We start from the raw sequence: 18,276 nt of genomic DNA, 5'->3' as shown, positions 1-18,276 counted from the left end.
CACTTGAATCCAGAGTCATTAAATTCCTGTTTTTTAATTACCCAATGCATTTATATTATCAACACAAACTATAAGCTTTTAGAAGAAAACAGTATCAGAAAATTACTTGCTTATTGATCAATTGAGATATAACAGCCTTTCTTAGTCTTTTGTTCCAATATTTGAACATCACAGGTGCCAGAAGATGTTTTGCAATTTACAATCTCCCAGGATAACTCAATTTTCTTCTTCTTCTTCTTCTTCTTTTTTTTTTTTTTCCATTTTCTTTCTCTTCACTGTCCCCATCAGACAAGTGTACCTGAGCTGTGGGGCTTCGGCTGCCTGGGAGAGGGCCACGCTGCCCCTGAGGTTCAGCTGATGAGAATCATGCTCAAATGAGATCAATCTGTTTGGGGCTTAGAATTGTGAACAGTCGCTCCCGGATCTGCTTGGTCTTGACCCCATAGACAACGGGATCCAATGCAGGAGGAAACAGCAAGTAAAGATTAGCAAGGATGACCTTGGTAGCAGAGGCTGTGGGTGGCCCAAAGCGCTGCATGACCACAGAGAGAAAGCCAGGTCCATAGAAGAAGAAGATGACACAGACGTGGGCTGTGCATGTGCTGCCAGCTTTTGCTCGCGCCTCAGGTGAAGGAATACGCATCACAGTTCTCACAATCTGTCCATAGGAGTAGGCAATAAAAGCCATATCCCCCACACCAAGGAAGACTGCCACAGTAAAAGCATAGAGGTTGTCCACAGTGGTGGCCCCACAGGCCAGCTTTACCAGTGCCATATGTTCACAGTAGGTGTACGCGATCGTGTGTGAGCTACAGTAGGGCAGTCGACGAGCCAAGCTAGGAAAGAAGATGGTCAACACCACACCTCGCAGCAGCACCAGACCTCCAATCTTGGTGACAACAACTGGGGTCAGGATGTTTGCATAATGCAGAGGATTACAGATAGCCACGAAGCGGTCCAAAGCCATGGCCACGAGCACCCCTGACTCCATGGCAGAGAATGCGTGGATAACAAACATCTGGGAAAGGCAGGAGTAGAAGCTGATGGCTGTAGCACCAAACCAGAATATGGCCAACATCTTGGGCAGAGTGGAAAGGGAGAGGACCAGGTCAACAAAAGAGAGCATGGCAAGAAAGAAAAACATGGGCTGGTGAAGACTGTGCTCTGTACAGATGAGAAAAAGCAGGATGCCATTTCCAGTCAGTGCCAAGAGAAACATGAAACAGAAAGGAAGTGAGATCCAAATGTGGGCAGCAGTCAGTCCTGGGATGCCAACCAAGAAAAATGTATGTGGGAAGAGATGAGAACTGTTGGAAAAAATCACGGCCATCACCCCACATGGAAGAACAAAGGGCCTCCTGCAAAGAAAGGCAGGAAGGTGAGATGCAATAATGTGGAAATTGGGAACTCAAGATACATGGTCTCATTACACCACCACCATCACATCACTTTCCCCAACAATTCTCAGAGAAAAAGTAAATAATAATAATAATTTTCAGATCAGTCAATATTTCTGCAAAATCTTCAAACACAGAAGAGGCAAGTTGGTAGAAAATACATTGAACAGGAAGTTCAGAAACCAGGTTCCAGGTTACATATCCCACAATATGTGGAATGCAGGGCAATACATTCACCCATATTTAAGGAGATGCCCAGGAATTGTTGAATAAAAACCATTCCCATGAAACTCATATTCCCAAGTTCTGCATGCTTCTGTTTGATTTAATCAGCACTGACCTCAGATGATCCTCTGGCTTTATTCCACTAAATTTCATCTGAAACCACCAAAAATCTGACATTAGAAAATCCCTTAGAGACATCCTACTCTTCCAAACTTCACTTGAATGCCAAGAGTACAGAAAAACATAAGCTCCCTGATGACTCCAACATTGATTGGCTCTTCCTTGGATTATTCCTATCCATATCACTTGTTTCTCTTCCCAATATCACCATAACTGTCTGATTTCACAATCTCCCATATCTTCCCCTCCTTCCACTGGGGTGGACACATTTATCAGTGTGGTGACCTGCAGGAAACAGAGGCTCTTGGTAACAACAGTGCCATGAAGGTCAAAGCATTCTGCATCACAGTCACCTTCATGAGAGCAGGAAAGAAAACTGGCAGATGTGCCTTCCTGCTCCTCTCCTCAGGTTATCACACTAAGAGCTTACATTGTTCACATCCCGAGGATGAGCCATGTTTAATACCTCATTTAAAGTGTTAGAAAACTGAGGTCAGGATACCCAGTATCCTGGCTCTGTGTGAGTGAACCAGTGCACTGCTCGCATCCACTGGCCTCCAAGCTAGACAACATCACCCTGTCAGGGTGTAATCAAGGGCTCCTGAAGGCCAGGGAAGAACCTTCAAGCCCCTTCAGCCATCAAGGACAATACAAAGGTGTTAAATAACAAGGCAGATAGGATATACTTAGAGATTATGTCTTTCTGACATCTTAATAACCTCAAGTACCACAATCCTTGAATGCAAGAGACAGACACAAGGACACACAGATACCTGGATCTTAGGTCCAAGAAGGAATATAAGATAAGTGATTCACCAATTCACACTCTAGGCATAAAAAAGGAATAGCCAGATTGATTTTATAGCCTCAATGATAGCAAAAGAGGTCTCTGAGCATGACGGAAAGAAGTCAGACTGGAACAAATCCAAGAAAGAAACAGCACAGCTTTAAAATGGTCAAGAAAGTTTCTTTTTTCTCTCCAATAGAAACCACATGATTATTCCCCATGTCTTCAATCACAGCTGCCAAGGGGACCAGGCGATGTTGGCAGAAGGTGTGAAGGCTGGGAAGGTATGGGTGGACTTAGAGTGTTAATGTCATGGAATAGACTTCTGACCAGAAGTCAAGATCCTGGTTCAGGGCAACTTTTCTGTCAAATGTCAGCTGTGTGACCTTAAAAGAGCATTAGGACACTTTAATTTTATCATATGCAAAATGATTATACTAAATCTACCTCACAAGGGCACTGAGGGAATTAAATGAAATGTAATATGTAAAAATTGTCAAATACTGAAAATAGTATTATTTTTATTATTTTTATTTTCACTGAACTATAATAAACACTGTATTGGGAACAGTCTGGTTAAGAATAACAGAAACTTTCAAAGCTGAGAGATAATGCAAAGATAACCAGATACTTTCATGGGTGGATGCCGTGTAGTGAACAGGAGCTGTATTCAGTTAAAAACACCATATTCCCCCTAACAATGCTCCCTGCTTTCTCTCCAATAACACGTTGTTCCCAGCAACCCTAAAGTGTAAGGAGTGTCAAGAGATGTGGCTCTGATCACCAGAACATCTGCTTCAAGTTATCCTCAAACCTGTCCATCCTTAAGCCTTCATTCCCAGAATGCTGTCAGAAATTATACCTGATGTCTCAACTATCTCTTGGGACTCAGAAATTTTCCTTTATTATATCCAGTGCCTTAAGAAACATCTGACCCAGTAACTTCAAAACCTCTACTTCTATCACGGATACAGGTAAAGAGAAGCAGTGGGTCTAGGAACCAGAGAAGTCAGGGACTTGTGATTGGGGTGAATTCATAAACCCTGTAGGCTTCACAGAGCAACACTCTTCCAAATAGCCTATTTCTAATCTAGGACTAAATGAATGTTTGCTGCAGTGCAGTGAGGAATTCTCACATACTTAATCCCTCCCTTGCCTGTTCCATAAAAGGTCTTTGTTCCTTTTCCACCTTTGTTCCACCAAAGGTCTAGATAGGTTTCTGACCAGGTGCACAATATTGCCTGTATTTTTTATTTTTCCTCCTAAAATTGACAGCGTACAATTCTACCCCAGGAAGGCTGATTGTCCAGAAAAGTTAGGGAAAGTTAATATGTACATGTAGCCTATATGTATCTCTCTTCCTTGTTCCTACCCTTAGCCATTACTCACCAAAGAGCTGCAACGACTGACCTACCAGAGGGGTGAGAGTTAAGCTACCAGGCAAGTCCCAGGAACAGGGTATTTAATGGGCACTTCTTCAAATACTGTCTGCAGGGATTGAAGGGAAATATCTACCACCTAGAAACCAATTAGTCCTTCTGCTTCCTCTTCAAACAAAATTCTAACAAATTCTTTTGTTTTTATTGAGACCTCAGGGAACAAACCCAGAAGGGAATATTTTGAATAGCATACTCCAGAGTAACTTGCCAAGAGGGCACAAAGGCCCTGCAGCCAAGAGCAAGAAGAGACTTCCTGCCATAGGGAATGGGACCACCCAACCTGATGATGGTCCAGAAAGATCTGAGCTAGGGAGGGTGGAGAAAAAGGGAGGGAAATGAGAAGGGCACCCCTAAGACCAGCACAGAACATTGCCTAGACTACTTCCAGTGAGATAGGAAACCACAAAAGGAAGATAAAATTAATACGTGGCAGTCTTTATGAGAAGAGAGAATTTGGACCAAAAAAAAAAAAAAAAACGACTGTAGAAAATGGAAAGTGTTTCCTGTGCCTAGCCTTGAAATGGTAGGTCTGAGGCTAGCCCAAGTCCTGTAGGTATTGCTATCCATATGTTATCTGACACCTCTGACCCTTTTTAATCAGTCTCTCTACTTTTGACTCTCCTCTCAGTCACAAAAGTCACTTCTGATAATAGTGCCAGATTAATCTATGGGAGGGTTTTCAAGAATATTACTTTACATTACTTTACATTATGATTTCTTTCAGTTTACATAAGAGAAGACATGGAAGAATGCATGATTTTTCACAGGTTCTTCAAGTCCATAAAGAAATTTCTGGTACTGAAAAAAATTATTTTTATGAAGCTAAAGGAAAAATAAGAGCAAATTTTTAGAAATTTATAATTCAGAACTGAACCAGACTTCTTGTTTTCAGAATGACAATCATTTCTCAAAAGAGACAGAGGTAAACACAGGCCTTATCAGAAGAGAATAGAACACAGTTGACTGGGAATGATCCTACCCAGAATCTGGTCATCCTCAGTAGAGCTGTTTTAAGGTAATGATTACTTCCAGAGAAAATGAGAATATATAGCAGGTGTCATTTCAGGTAGAGGCAAGATAATAAACACCAACATGAAACACCCAGTTTTCTGATCAAGAAGTTATGCTTCGTAATAGTGAATTTTTGCCAGATGTTGCTATAACAACTCTGAGATAGCAGAAGACAGGTATGACAATGTAGCAAAACACCAGTCCAGAACCCAGTGGAGAAGAAAGAAATAGGCAAGACAAGCAACAAAAGCAATACAAATCTTAACACCAAAAAAATGAATAATCCAATCAATAAATGGGCGAAGGAACTGAACACTTCTCAGAAGAAGATATAAAATTGATCAACAAATATATGGAAAAATGCTCAACATCTCTAGTAATTAGAGAAATGAAAATCAAAACTACTCTAAGATTTCATCTCACTCCAATCAGAATGGCAATTATCAAGAATACAAGCAACAATAAATGTTGGCAAGGATGTGGGGAAGAAAGGTATGCTCATACGTTGCTGGTGGGAATGCAGATTGGTGCAACTACCATAGAAAGCAGTATGGAGATTCCCCAGAAAACTTGGAATGGAACCACCATTTGACCCAGCTGTCCCACTCCTCAGTTTATTCTCAAAGGACTTAAAATCAGCATACTACAGTGACACAGCCACATCGATATTTATAACAGATCAACTCACACTAGCTAAACTATGGAAACAAGCTAGGTGTCTTTCAACAGATGAATGGATAAAGAAAATGTGATATATATATATATATCATATATATACACACATATATACATATATATACACATATATATGATATATATGATGAAATATCACTCAGATTTAAAGAAGAATGAAATTATGGCATTTGAAGGTAAATGCAGGTAAGTGGATGGAGTTGGAGAATGTCATGCTAAGCGAAATAAGACAAACCCAAAAAACCAAAGGTCAAATGTTTTCTCTGATACGTGGATGCTAATTCACAAAAGGGGGATGGCACTAGGGAAGAACACAGTTACTTTAGATTAACTAGAAGGGAGTGAAGGGAGGGGAAGAGGATAGCGGGGTAGGAAGGATAGTCAAGTGAAACAGACATTATTACCTCATGTCTATACATGACTGCATGATTAATGTGATCCTACAACATGTACAATCAGAAAAATAAGAAATTATACTCCATCTACATATGATTTATCAAAATGTATAAATGCATTCTACTCTCATTTATACCTAATTAGAACAAACAAAAAAGAATTTTTAAAAAAGCAATACAAAGACCAATCCAAAAGGACCTAACATGGACAGGTAACTGTAACAGAAATTAAGGCCCAGAAAAATAAAGAAAAGTCTTAGAACAGAGATATTAAATGTGGATCATTTTTATACATTGTTTCTGTGATTCATCAGTTGTGAATATGATAGATAAATATATATTTCATTGCTTTGCATTCTAAATAACTTCCTGCTACTTGAAAATCTTAGATCTATCTATTCTATTATTCTATTTTTTTTTCAGCTAGCCTTTGTTTATTCTTTTTTTTTTTTTTGGTAGTGTTTTACTTTGAATAATGTGTGTAACTGAGATGGGGCATAAGGAGGTATTATGGGGAGTTAAGAGCTTTCTACCTTTTTTTAATATGAGCACTGGGTACTTGCATGTTCACACTTTAAAAATTCATTCAGGGAATATTATGATTTATGCCTATTTCTATGTCTATGTTATACTTTCTGACAATGTTCTTTAAAAATAAACAAGACAAATTTATTTTTTAAAAATGTGGACCAGTCATGTGGACCACAAGACTGAAATTCTTAACACCTTCCTCTAAAGTCAAAAATTGTGTAAAACATAAAGAGATTGCAATAAGTCTGATCCAAATACAGTCAAGAGTCCTTGCCTTGCATGGATAATTTTTTATACAAAAAAATAATTTTTTTCTGAGTTCCTTTTAAGGTCAGAGAAAGAAATACAGAGATTAAAATGGATCGTGTAAAAGATACACAACAAACTAGGGCAAAGCACCACCATCAGCAAAGCAGAAATACAAGCAAGGTTCTGTGACCACACCTTGTAGAGAGAAATACCTTATGGAGAATTAAGCAGAATAATAAGATACAAAGTCAATACAAAATTAACTGGATTTCTACATAATTATGTCTGTGGGGATCAGAGAAGCCTTCGCAAATGAGGCACCATTTGAGAGAAAAGTTGAACAGCATTTTTAGAAAATAGTATGGAGGTTCATTAAAAAACAAAAATAGAATCACCACATGATTCAGCAAAGGAATTGAAATTGGTATGTCGAAGATGCATACTCCTATATTCATTTCACATCATTCACAATAGCCAAGATATGGAAGCAACCTAAGTGTCCATCAAGAGATGAATGGAGAAAGAAAGGGTGGTCATTATGCACAAAGGGATACTATATAGTCTTTAAAAAGAAGGAAATTCTGTCATTTGAGACACCATGGATAAAACTGGGTGACATTATTCAAAGTAAAATAAGTTAGGCACAGAAAAACAAATAATATATGGTCTTACATGTGGAATCTAAAAAAGCCAATCTCATAGAAATGGTAGAACGATGTTATCTGAGCCTGAAAGAAAGAAGGACAGACGGAGAAAGGGAAGACATTCATCAAAGGATTCAGAGTCTTAGACTAGAGGAATACATTTCGGTGATTTATTGCACTACATGGTTACCACAGTTAACAATAACATTCATAGATTTCAAAATTACTAAAAATGGATGTTTAGCATTCTCACCACATACAAAAAAAATGATAAAATAGTGACATAATGGATATGTTAACTTGATTTAATTTTTTTCATATCGTATGCAGGAATCAAAACATCATATTGCACCTATAAATGTACACAATTATTTCTTGTCAATTAAAAATAAATTTTAAAATGGGACTGAGTATTTCCATCCACAGTTTGAATTTGATACCCCCCTCAGATCAATGAAGGTCACTTGAGATGGGGGTAAAAAAAAAAAAAAATGAAAGTCTTGGGGCACACAGGAAGAGAACTAGGGAAAGCCTCATTGATGACCTAGAGAACAGTAGTAAAGGTCCCATCTTGGGTCTCCAATCTGGACATCAACAGAAGTCCAGAGAAGAGAATAAATGTACTCTCAGCACCAAAGCCATAGAAGAGAAGTATTGGCAGGAGAATAGAAGTGGCTACAGAGGGCAGGCAGTTCCATTCAGAAAGAATCTCTCCTGGACCTCTAAGCAAACAGTAACCCAGCAGCCAGAAGGGGTGGGAAGGAAGCACTTCTGTTTTCCTAGGTCTCTATCCCGGTTGCCCCATTACCCCTTCCCTTCTTTCTCCTCCCTCAGCCGCTTTATGTTTGCTTCCTTATTTTGTTCCTTCCAACTCTGGCCCTCTTTTCCTTTAGGATCCTTGTTTGTGCAGAGACAAAGACCTGAGATCTGGAGAACAATTTGAGAAAAGTTGAAACTGGGCTCTCCTCTGGACACACTGGGAAACATAGAAATATCTGCCAGAGAGTGCAAATGAACCCCTGCCTCAGGGAATCTGAACCCGAGGGGGCTATCTATAGATACTCAAGCAGTGGTGACAGCAGGAAGTCCTTCCGTTTGAATTATAGATCCAGACTTCTAAAAAGAGATATAGCTATTGAATTCATCAATGCTGGATTTTTTTTAAGTTAAGAACTAGAAATAAATATCATATCCCTTAAATTAACAAAGCCCATTTATCAGAAAAACACTATCAGCCAGGATTTCCAAGAAACTGGATTAGTGACTGCCCCTGGAAGAAAGGAAAGGAATTTGAAAAATTCAAGTACAGTAGTCTTATTTTTCATTATGTTTTTCATTTTATTTGAATTTTTAATCATGTGCATTTATTATATCTTAAATTAAAATTTAAAAATTATAATAAACTACTATTAAAATAAAATTTTAAGATCATTGTATCCTTTGTATTACTTTTGAAATTCTACTCAAAGGAAATAATCTTAAAATCAGAACACTGTTTAGCAAACTATGGAAATATAAAAATACAGAAATATAAAACAGTCATAAAATTAATATCACACATTTTAACAATGTTGGAAAGTCTTTAGTTCATTTGTTCATCCATGCAGTTTTTAAATGAGTACTTATATTATGCCTAAGAGCGTATGGCTAAAAGACAAAGGCAATATATAAGAAGTTTTGGCTCTCAATAGACCTGGATTGTAATCCGCATTTACCACTTACTAGGGGAAAAAAAAGTGGCCTGTAAAATCATAAAAAATGTCAGCTCATAATCAAAATATGCACCTTAAAGTCACAATGAAACTTCCTATTGCCTAGAAAATAAGTAAGAATAGAAAAATAAAATAAAATGTCCCTGACTATAGATTTCACCCTAAGATTGACAGTCTTTAATATACACAGCTGGTATGTCTGTAAATTGGCACAAACATATCAAAATCAATTTGGCAAAATTTATCAAAATGTTCATAAACATTCAAATTTTCTTAACCATTGTATTTTTACAAATATATCCAAGGGAAATAGTTTTATTATTATTATTTTTTAATTTTTACAGACTGCATTTTGATTCATTGTACACAACTGGAGTACATTTTTTAGTTTCTATGGTTGTGCACCAATGTAGATTCATATCATTCATGTAACTGTTTTAAAGAAAGCCAAAAATTATTCATTAAAAAGTTCATTCTAACACTAGAATATGAAACCTTTAAAAATAACATTTATAAAAATTTACTTTCTCTTACATATTTATGTGCTTTCCATATAATTTGGAAAAGAAAACAACAGATGTTTATTACTTTAAATAAAAATGTTTATTACTTTAAGAGAATTTACTTTCTCTTACATGTTTATGTGCTTTTCATATAATTTTCATAATTTGTAAAAACAATATGTTTATTAAAGTAAAAGTTTCATTTTGTACCAGAAGTCCTCAATAATATTAATGAATTGACGTTTAAAATTGCTGAGAACTTCTTATAGGCCAGAAACAACAATGATGATGATGATGATGATGATGATGATGATGATGATTATGATGGAGTGTATATTCTAATTTATTCCTTATAATAACCTTGTGAGACAGGTACAATATCATTTCCAATGTATACATAAGGAACTAGGGCACTGGTAATTATAGAACTTGTCCCCATCCACATAGCTTTTTAAGTAACTGGAGGAGCTAGTATCCAAGTACTTGGAAATCTAAATAATCATTGCACTATTCTCCCTCTTAGTCTTATTCTATGCCAGAAATTCTATGAGAATTTAAAAAACTTGTGAAATCTCCCTGCATTACAATTCTTTGAGTAGTAATAATAATAAAGTTTTACTGAGATAAGTTGCAAAACATGCTGTGTCAATCAAAAGGAAGCATGTTTTGAAATATCATATGCCCATGGAAAAACCGATCTATGTGGCAAGGCTTTCTTGCTAAAAAAGGAAGAAAATGAATGATAGAAACTGCCCTAGAAAAACAGTTGCAAATAACCAATTAATGAATTAATTAAATCTAAATGAACTTTTGCTGTTTGCTTGCCTAACAAAAATGCACTTCTTGAGCACAAGAAATCTGACATGTTTTGTACCTTCTTTGAGCCTTATAGAGAGCTCTCCATATAGTAGATGCTTAATAAATGTTTTATTCAAGATACAGTCAGTCAGAGGGCATATATATCCATATATATGCTGAGCCTTGCATATATAAAAAAAATTCTCAACCATGGTCTGAATAATGACTTAAGGAAATTTGCCTATGAATCCATGTTGAAAAACAACTTATTAGAAGCATTAGGAGTAAAGCAATACAGGAAACCATGAGCCCACCCACCCTTGTAGGGTAGTGGATACTGGGTAGCATGGCAGACCTGCAGGTCAATCCATGTTATAAGAGAGACCATCCTAAGAGTTAGGCTTGGAAACTTACCCAATAGGAGACTATAGACAACCTCCAAAAGGAGAAACTACTTCACCCTTCCTCAACAGTGGCCACTGATTCAGATTGAAGCAATTATCCAATTGGAAGAGGTAAGAGAGAGACAAAGGCAGAAGAGGGCTTTAATAATTTAACCCAATCTCCCACTGTGTCCACCCTGAAGGATCAGTGTAATAACACCTAACCTTGAAGAATCTTTCCATTTGCAAAACACTTTCCAAGGATGGATTAGTTATTTTCCAATGATGGATCAGTTAATTTCACGTAATCTTCATAACAACCCTCATAATCAGAAAGTCATGAAAGGATTGTTGTTAATACTTTATTACACAGAAATAAGGGCTCAAGTTGGAGGGTTAGGTGGCATTATGGAGGCTCAGGCAACTTAGATGACACTGGTAAATTGCAATGCCAGACTATCCTCAGACTGCCTTGAAACCTTTATTCATATATATGTTTTTCATTTATTTGTTTGTCCATTCAAAAATAAATAGCAAGAGTCAAGGCGTAGCAGCCCAGATTGTAAGTCACTCAACAACTTCTGTAGAGATGTGTATCTCAATTCTTTTGAAAATATATAAACATCTAACATCCAACTTGGAGTATCAGCAAAAACTCTGACACAACAGAAAGATTTGTGCAGTTAATTATTCTCTCTTCTCCATACTCCATGCATTAAAAAAAAATGTACATTGTTTTGTTTTTATTAACTATTCTTCTTTTTCAGGTGTGTTACATTTGCCCATGTTTTTCTTTATATGATTTTAATACTGTCACACTACTTTATTTTTACTTGTCTTTTTCCACTCACTTATTTATATATTCCTTATATATTCCTATTTTAATTTCAGCCTGTTTTGAGGCACTAGCAAAAACAATATTTGTGAGATGCTGAGACAAAAGTAAATTGCAGTGAGATGAAAAGTATTCAGGAGAAAAGAAGTAAAACTTAGAGGTTTCTCATAAAATTTGTGAAGCTGGAAATAGGCGTAACTCTGAAAATGCTATGGAGTAAAGGTATATTTTTAAATGGGAGACTTCAGAACCTTCCTATAATGAGAACCATGATCAAAAAGCAGGGCTGAATTAATGCATGAGAAACCTGGAGTGAAAAGCTCTTTAAACTGGTAGTCTGCCTCTGGGACCAGGACTGAATGAGTATGTTCCCAGAAGGTGCCTGGCTAACCCCAAAGAGCACTTTATTCCCATTGCAATATTAAAAGCATTAGGCCCTCGAGGATACATGGAATGGAGTGAGGAGGGCCCAGAAAGCATCACACCAGGCCAAACATCTCAAGGGCATGATTTATACTAAAATCCCAAATTCTAGGGGTGACAAGCAAGGATGGCCATCTGTTCTGGACAATAGGCTGAACATAAGTAGCTGTAGCCCAGGAAAGTAGAAGTAGTTATAGAAGACACTGGAAGGCTGGGAGCCTCTTCATAGACCCTCCTTAACTAGTAAGTAAACCAATTAATGGCTTGTGTGTTGAGAGGTGAGGACGTAGAGTTCATATCCTATAATTCTGTACTGATCTCTGAATTTGATTACATAACTTATCTTTGGCTTCCAAGGCTCACTTTTCTCTTCTTTTTTTTTTTTTTTTTTTTCTTTTCTTTTTTTGTACCAGAGATTGAACCCTGAGGTGCTTAAGCACTGAGCCACATCTCCAGCCCTTTTTTTATATCTCATTTAGAGACAGGTCTCACTGAGTTCTTAAAGCCTTGCTAAATTGCTGAAGCTGGCTTTGAACTTGGGATCCTCCTACCTCAGTTTCCCAAATTGGTGGAATTACAGGCATGTGCCACTGCACCCAGCTTCTCTTAGCTCTTCATTTTTGTGGGACTAACATCTGTAACCAGGAAATAGGAGAGAAATGGGGCTGAGCTCTAACATGGTTGGTGAATAAGTGATAAACCAAGGGATCTAGAGGAATAAATTCTATATCCAAGTTTCCAAGAAGAAAACGTTAACTCCAAACAAGACTATTCAATTATGCCTGATAAAAAGAAATGCAACCTAAAAAACAACAAATAATGAGTATGAATCCTAGCTGAATTCCCACTGAAGTCAACCAAAAAAACTGACATATGCCATCATAATTATTTTACATTAATCATAAAGAAAAACTATTGAGACATGAAACAAAGATTAAGAGATATCAGTATTTACAGAGGAAATATTGTTTGCAAGCAACTTTTTTTTCTGCCTTGAAAAATTTTTTAAAACAATTATCAAGTTTTTTAAAGATAAAATATACGTGTATCCAAATAATCAGATATTTTGTAACATGTACAGACAACCAAACAAAACTGAGGAAAATGTTACTAAATCACTTGATAACATTTAGTTGTCAGTAAAAATATATTTATAAAGAATCAAAATGTTTATAAAGTTATTTAATGAATAGGGGAAAGCAGAGGATGAAAACCCCTATGAACATGAAATGTCAACTCTGTAAAACTGCTGAAAAGTAAATCCTTTTAAATGTTAAAGATGCCTGTGGTTGCTAGGATTTTTATTTCTATTTTTCTTCATTTCTATTTTCTAAAAGTGCTATTGTTTTGTTTTTCCTTATCATATGTCATAGTCATTCTTCTCAGAGATGGTGACAGTAGAGCCTTGAATTTACACTTAATGCCATGAGATTTGGAAGAGGTGATATTGATACCTACACATCTGACAAGGTAAGGTGATATTCACAGATAAAGGTAATTAAATGAATTCTCAGATATTAAAGTATTCCCCAAGCATAATGCTCAAGTGCATTTTGCATTACAATTACTTGAAAATATTCTCCAATGATTCAAGAATTAGCACAATCAAAAATGAAGAGAATCAAGTGTTAAAAGGCCCAGGAAAAGCCAAGAAATAATGTAAACAAAAGAAGACTATATGTAATAAATGCCTGCTATATTTCTAAACTCTTCCATACAAAACTCTGGACATGGGTGAAAGTTTGTTGGTAATGTTCTTCTTACATATTTCACTAATAAAATTACTTTAAAATACATCTTTAAATACCCTATTTTTATCTGGGCATGGGAGTGCACACCTGTGAGGCTAGCCTCAGCAACTTAGCAAGGCCCTAAGAAACTTTGTGAGACCCTGTCTCAAAATAAAAAATAAAAAGGACAATGGATGTAGTTCAGTAGTAAAACATGTCTGGATTCAACCACCAGTGTAAATAAATACATAAGTAAACAAATAAATTTTTTTCATTTTTTTAATACTTTATTATGAAAAATTTATATGTATACAGTAAATTACAAAGAATTTTAAGTACATACTCCCACCAACCACCTAAATTGTATCATTAACTTTAAGTTTTATTTTATTTTTAATTGACCCATAATAATTTTACATATGGGGTACAGTGTGATGTTTCAATACATGTATACATTGTGTAATGATCAAATCAGGGTAATTGGCATATCTATCAACTCAACTATCTCTCATTTCTTTATGATGACGGATTCAAAACCTACATTTCTAGCTATTTTGAAATATATAATATATTTTTGTTAACCACCATCTACCTACTGGGCAACAGAACATGAGAATTTAATTCTTCTATCTGACTGTAACTTTGTACCCATTAATCAACTTCTGTCCATCCAACCACTCCACCCGCTCCCTTCCCCAGTCTCTGGTCACACTATTTTATTCTCTAATTCTGTGAGAGCAACTTTTTTGGTTTTATTAGTGCATTATACCATTAACTTATATTTAATTGTGGGGTTCACTTTGACATAATCACACATGCACAGAATATAATTTGTTCCATTTCAGTTCCTAATACTTCCTCCCTTCCTCCTCTTCTCCCTCCACCATGTCCCTCTCCTCTAGTTCCTTGGCCCTCCCCCCATCTATTAATTGTTTTTATAAACAGTACTTTATAGGTGTACATAAAGGAATTCACAGTGCTACATTCATATGTGCACACAGTATTAATCTGATCAACCTAATTGTTGACCGAATTCCTTTCTTTTCCCCTTTTAGACTCCATAAATGAGTGATACCATGCAGTATTTGTTTTTCTGCATCTGGTTTATTTCACTTAACATAATATCCTCCAGGTCCATTTAACATTACTTTCATATTCAGAGGAGGAAACAAGTGATGTTCCTAATGGATACTGACCTGTTGGCTGCAATTTTATGGGAAGGATGGTATTAAATGCAAAATATTTCATTTTTTTGCAGTAGTTTAATCACTTATTATGTTTTCAATCTCCATTTCTTATATGCAAATAGTTGAATGGTGAAGATGTGATTAAATGGTTTATATTAGAAAGCATTTGCCAATCACAAGACACTGTTTAAAAGAAAAGCAGTCAGGGTTTATATTATGACTACTTAGTTTCTTGCTTAAGATCCCCCAAATTGAAACACTACCTCCGTCCTCTAATTGTACTGGCTGATAATTGGGTTCTATCTAATATACATATATCTTTCTTTGAGTCCATGTTCACCATATAAAAATCCATTCAGAATTTCTAGGGGGAAAGCTAGTAGATCTTCACTTTTTTTCCACTAAAATCTTTATTTTAGAATCTATTTTGGTCTTTCTGACCTTATTTGAACATTTTCCAAGTCTCTCAAGTGAGTTGAGAATGCATTATATTATAAGGGACCAAGTTATTGTGGGTAAACTTTATTCCTCTACCCTCTGCAGAGCTAACTAACGCCATATTCATTTTCTCCTGAATCCACAGGCACATACTGAGAACAAGACATTCCATGATATGGATATCGCCCAGTGTACAGCCAATAGCTCAAGGTTTCAAGTGTCTGAATTCATCCTGATGGGACTTCCAGGCATTCATGAGTGGCAGCACTGGCTGTCCTTACCCATGGCTCTGCTCTACCTCCTAGCTCTTGTTGCTAATCTTTTTGTCTTAATCACCATTCACCATGAGCCTACCCTGCACCAGCCCATGTATCAATTCCTTGGTATCCTGGCTGTGGTAGACATTGGCCTGGCTACCACCAGCATGCCAAAGATCCTGGCCATCCTATGGTTTGATTCCAAGGCCATCAGCCTCTCTGAGTGTTTTGCTCAGATATATGCCATCCATTCTTTTATGTGCATGGAGTCAGGCATCTTCCTCTGCATGGCACTGGATAGATATATAGCCATTTGTTATCCCCTTCAATACCCCTCCATAATTACTGAACCTTTTGTAATCAGAGCCATACTGTCCATGGTGCTTAGGAATGGCCTGTTGACCATTCCAGTACCTATACTGGCTGCCCAGAGACACTACCACTCCAAGAATGAAATTGACCACTGCCTGTGCTCTAACTTGGGGGTCACTAGTCTGGCCTGTGATGACATCACCATTAACAGGTTTTACCAGTTGGCCTTGGCCTGGCTTGTGGTTGGGAGTGACATGGTTCTGGTCTTTGCTTCCTATGCTTTGATTGTTCACTCAGTACTGAAGCTGAACTCAGCTGAAGCAACATCTAAGGCCCTGAGTACCTGCAGTTCCCACCTTATCCTAATTCTCTTTTTCTACACAGCTATTATTTTAGTATCTGTTACCCACCTCTCAGGAAAAAAGTTTCCCCTCATACCTGTTCTTCTCAATGTGCTACATATTGTCATCCCTCCATCCCTTAACCCCATGGTATATGCCCTCAGGACCCAGGAGCTAAGAGTGGGCTTCCAGAGGGTGTTTGGCTTGAGTGAGTATATGTCTAGGAAATAAGCCAACTTTACATGACAGAATATTATATGCAGTATTGCAGAAAAAGAAAAGGCTTTGATGCCCAAGAGTCCTTTGTTAAAACTTCAACTCTCCCAATTGCTAGGAACATCAATTCAATTAACTTATTTCATATAGCATGTAGTAATATGTGCAAGGCACTGCTGTAAGCATTTCACAAATATAAATTCCTGTAAAAAAATCTCTGAATCAAGTATAGTTATTATTTATTCATTTCGAATATGTGGAAGCTGAGTTGGGAAAACTAGCCCAAGGTCAAATAAGAAAGAAGTTGAAGACTGAGATTTGAACCCAACAATTAGGCTCTAGAGTCCCTGCTATAAACCCTTTCTCGCTATTCAACTTCACTATTGATTTTTTAAAATGAAAACTAAGATTATAAAATAAGGGAAATTATATATCAATTCCTTTTTAATAAAATTCCATTTAAAATTTGGTGGCAAATTTTCTGCCTAATGATAAACAATAGATTTTAAATCTTCTAGAAAGAGTCACTCTAGGAGACCTCTTTAATTATATGAATGTAAGTAAAGATTTGAAATAAAAAATGAATATCCATGAGTCCATACTGATATAAACTATTTAATAAATAAATAAGAGAGAATAGACAAATTCCCCAGGCAGAAGAATTCCAAATGTTGTTATGTACATATGCCACCCACAAGTAAGTGGAGCATAATCTTCTAATCTTAAGAGCATGGTAACTTTTCTCCAGAGTAGAGTATGCAAAAGAGAAAAGGAGTAATGTTTACAAATGAAAAAACCTGACAAACACTACTTCAGCACGTAATCAAGTTTATATTAACAGTAATGTCAATACAAATCCATGGTATGACATATGATGTGATATGATATGATATGATATATGACATGACACCTCTGTGGCCTTCCAAAAAACATGCAATACAATCCAATTATGAGAACAACATCAGACAAATTCCACTGAAAGACACTCCCAAAAAATGTCCAAAAAGTAATTTTAAAAGGTGTCAAAGTGTCAAAAAATAAGGAGAGTCTGAAAAACTGTCATAATCTAAAGGAGGTTATGGAGACATGGCATCTAAAACCAATGAGATAACTAAATGGAACCTTGAAACAAAATGGGACGCTAGGTAAAAATTGAGAAAATCTGAATAAAACATGGACCTTGGTAATAATGTGAAAACCTTAGTTTATTACAGGTGAAAAATGTACCATACTAAAGTAAGTAGTTAATAATGGGAAGGGACTTTCATCGCATTCCAATTATAATGATAATCATCAATACAAATAATAAATTTTAGCAAGGATGGGGGGAAACTTGTACTGTTGATGGGACTATAAATTAGTACAACCTCTATGAAAATCAGTATGGAGGCTTCTCAAAAGACTAAGAATGGAAACAACTTATGACCCAGCTATACCACACCTCAGTATTTATCCAAAAGAATTAAAGTCAGCATATGATATTATATGACACATGCATACCCATGTTTATAATGCAATTCACAATAGTCAAGTTAGGCAACCAAACTAAGTGTCCATCAACAGATGAATAAAGAAAGAAAATGTGGTATATATACACAATGTGGTTTCAGTCAACCATAAATAAGAATGAAATTATGTCATTAATAGGGA

The 18,276-nt window shown here is 36.4% G+C and overlaps 2 protein-coding genes across 2 annotated transcripts; one reads left to right on the top strand and one right to left on the bottom strand.

Moving 5' to 3' along the window:
- Positions 1 to 370: 370 nt before the first annotated feature.
- Positions 371 to 1,330, bottom strand: LOC124959522 (olfactory receptor 52K1-like). The gene has a single exon (XM_047517942.1). The coding sequence runs from the start codon at positions 1,328 to 1,330 to the stop codon at positions 371 to 373; it is 960 nt and encodes a 319-aa protein (XP_047373898.1).
- A 4,596-nt stretch (positions 1,331 to 5,926) lies between these two features.
- LOC124960519 (olfactory receptor 688) lies at positions 5,927 to 16,641 on the top strand. The gene is made up of 2 exons (XM_047519337.1): positions 5,927 to 5,948; positions 15,698 to 16,641. The coding sequence occupies exons 1-2, from the start codon at positions 5,927 to 5,929 to the stop codon at positions 16,639 to 16,641; spliced, it is 966 nt and encodes a 321-aa protein (XP_047375293.1).
- Positions 16,642 to 18,276: the final 1,635 nt, after the last annotated feature.

This window comes from Sciurus carolinensis, chromosome 11 (genome assembly GCF_902686445.1).
Source record: "Sciurus carolinensis chromosome 11, mSciCar1.2, whole genome shotgun sequence".
NCBI classification, from domain to species: Eukaryota; Metazoa; Chordata; class Mammalia; order Rodentia; family Sciuridae; genus Sciurus; species Sciurus carolinensis.
The sequence above is the reverse complement of the archived record's forward strand: the minus strand, read 5'-3'. Positions and strand labels throughout refer to the sequence as shown.

Bases quoted from the DNA above. Each gene is read 5' to 3' on its own strand.
- LOC124959522 (XM_047517942.1), bottom strand. From the start codon at position 1,330: ATGGCCGTGATTTTTTCCAACAGTTCTCATCTCTTCCCACATACATTT.
- LOC124960519 (XM_047519337.1), top strand. From the start codon at position 5,927: ATGTTTTCTCTGATACGTGGAT. The intron at 5,949-15,697 runs GCTAATTCACAA...CCCAGTGTACAG, and splicing joins GTTTTCTCTGATACGTGGAT to CCAATAGCTCAAGGTTTCAA.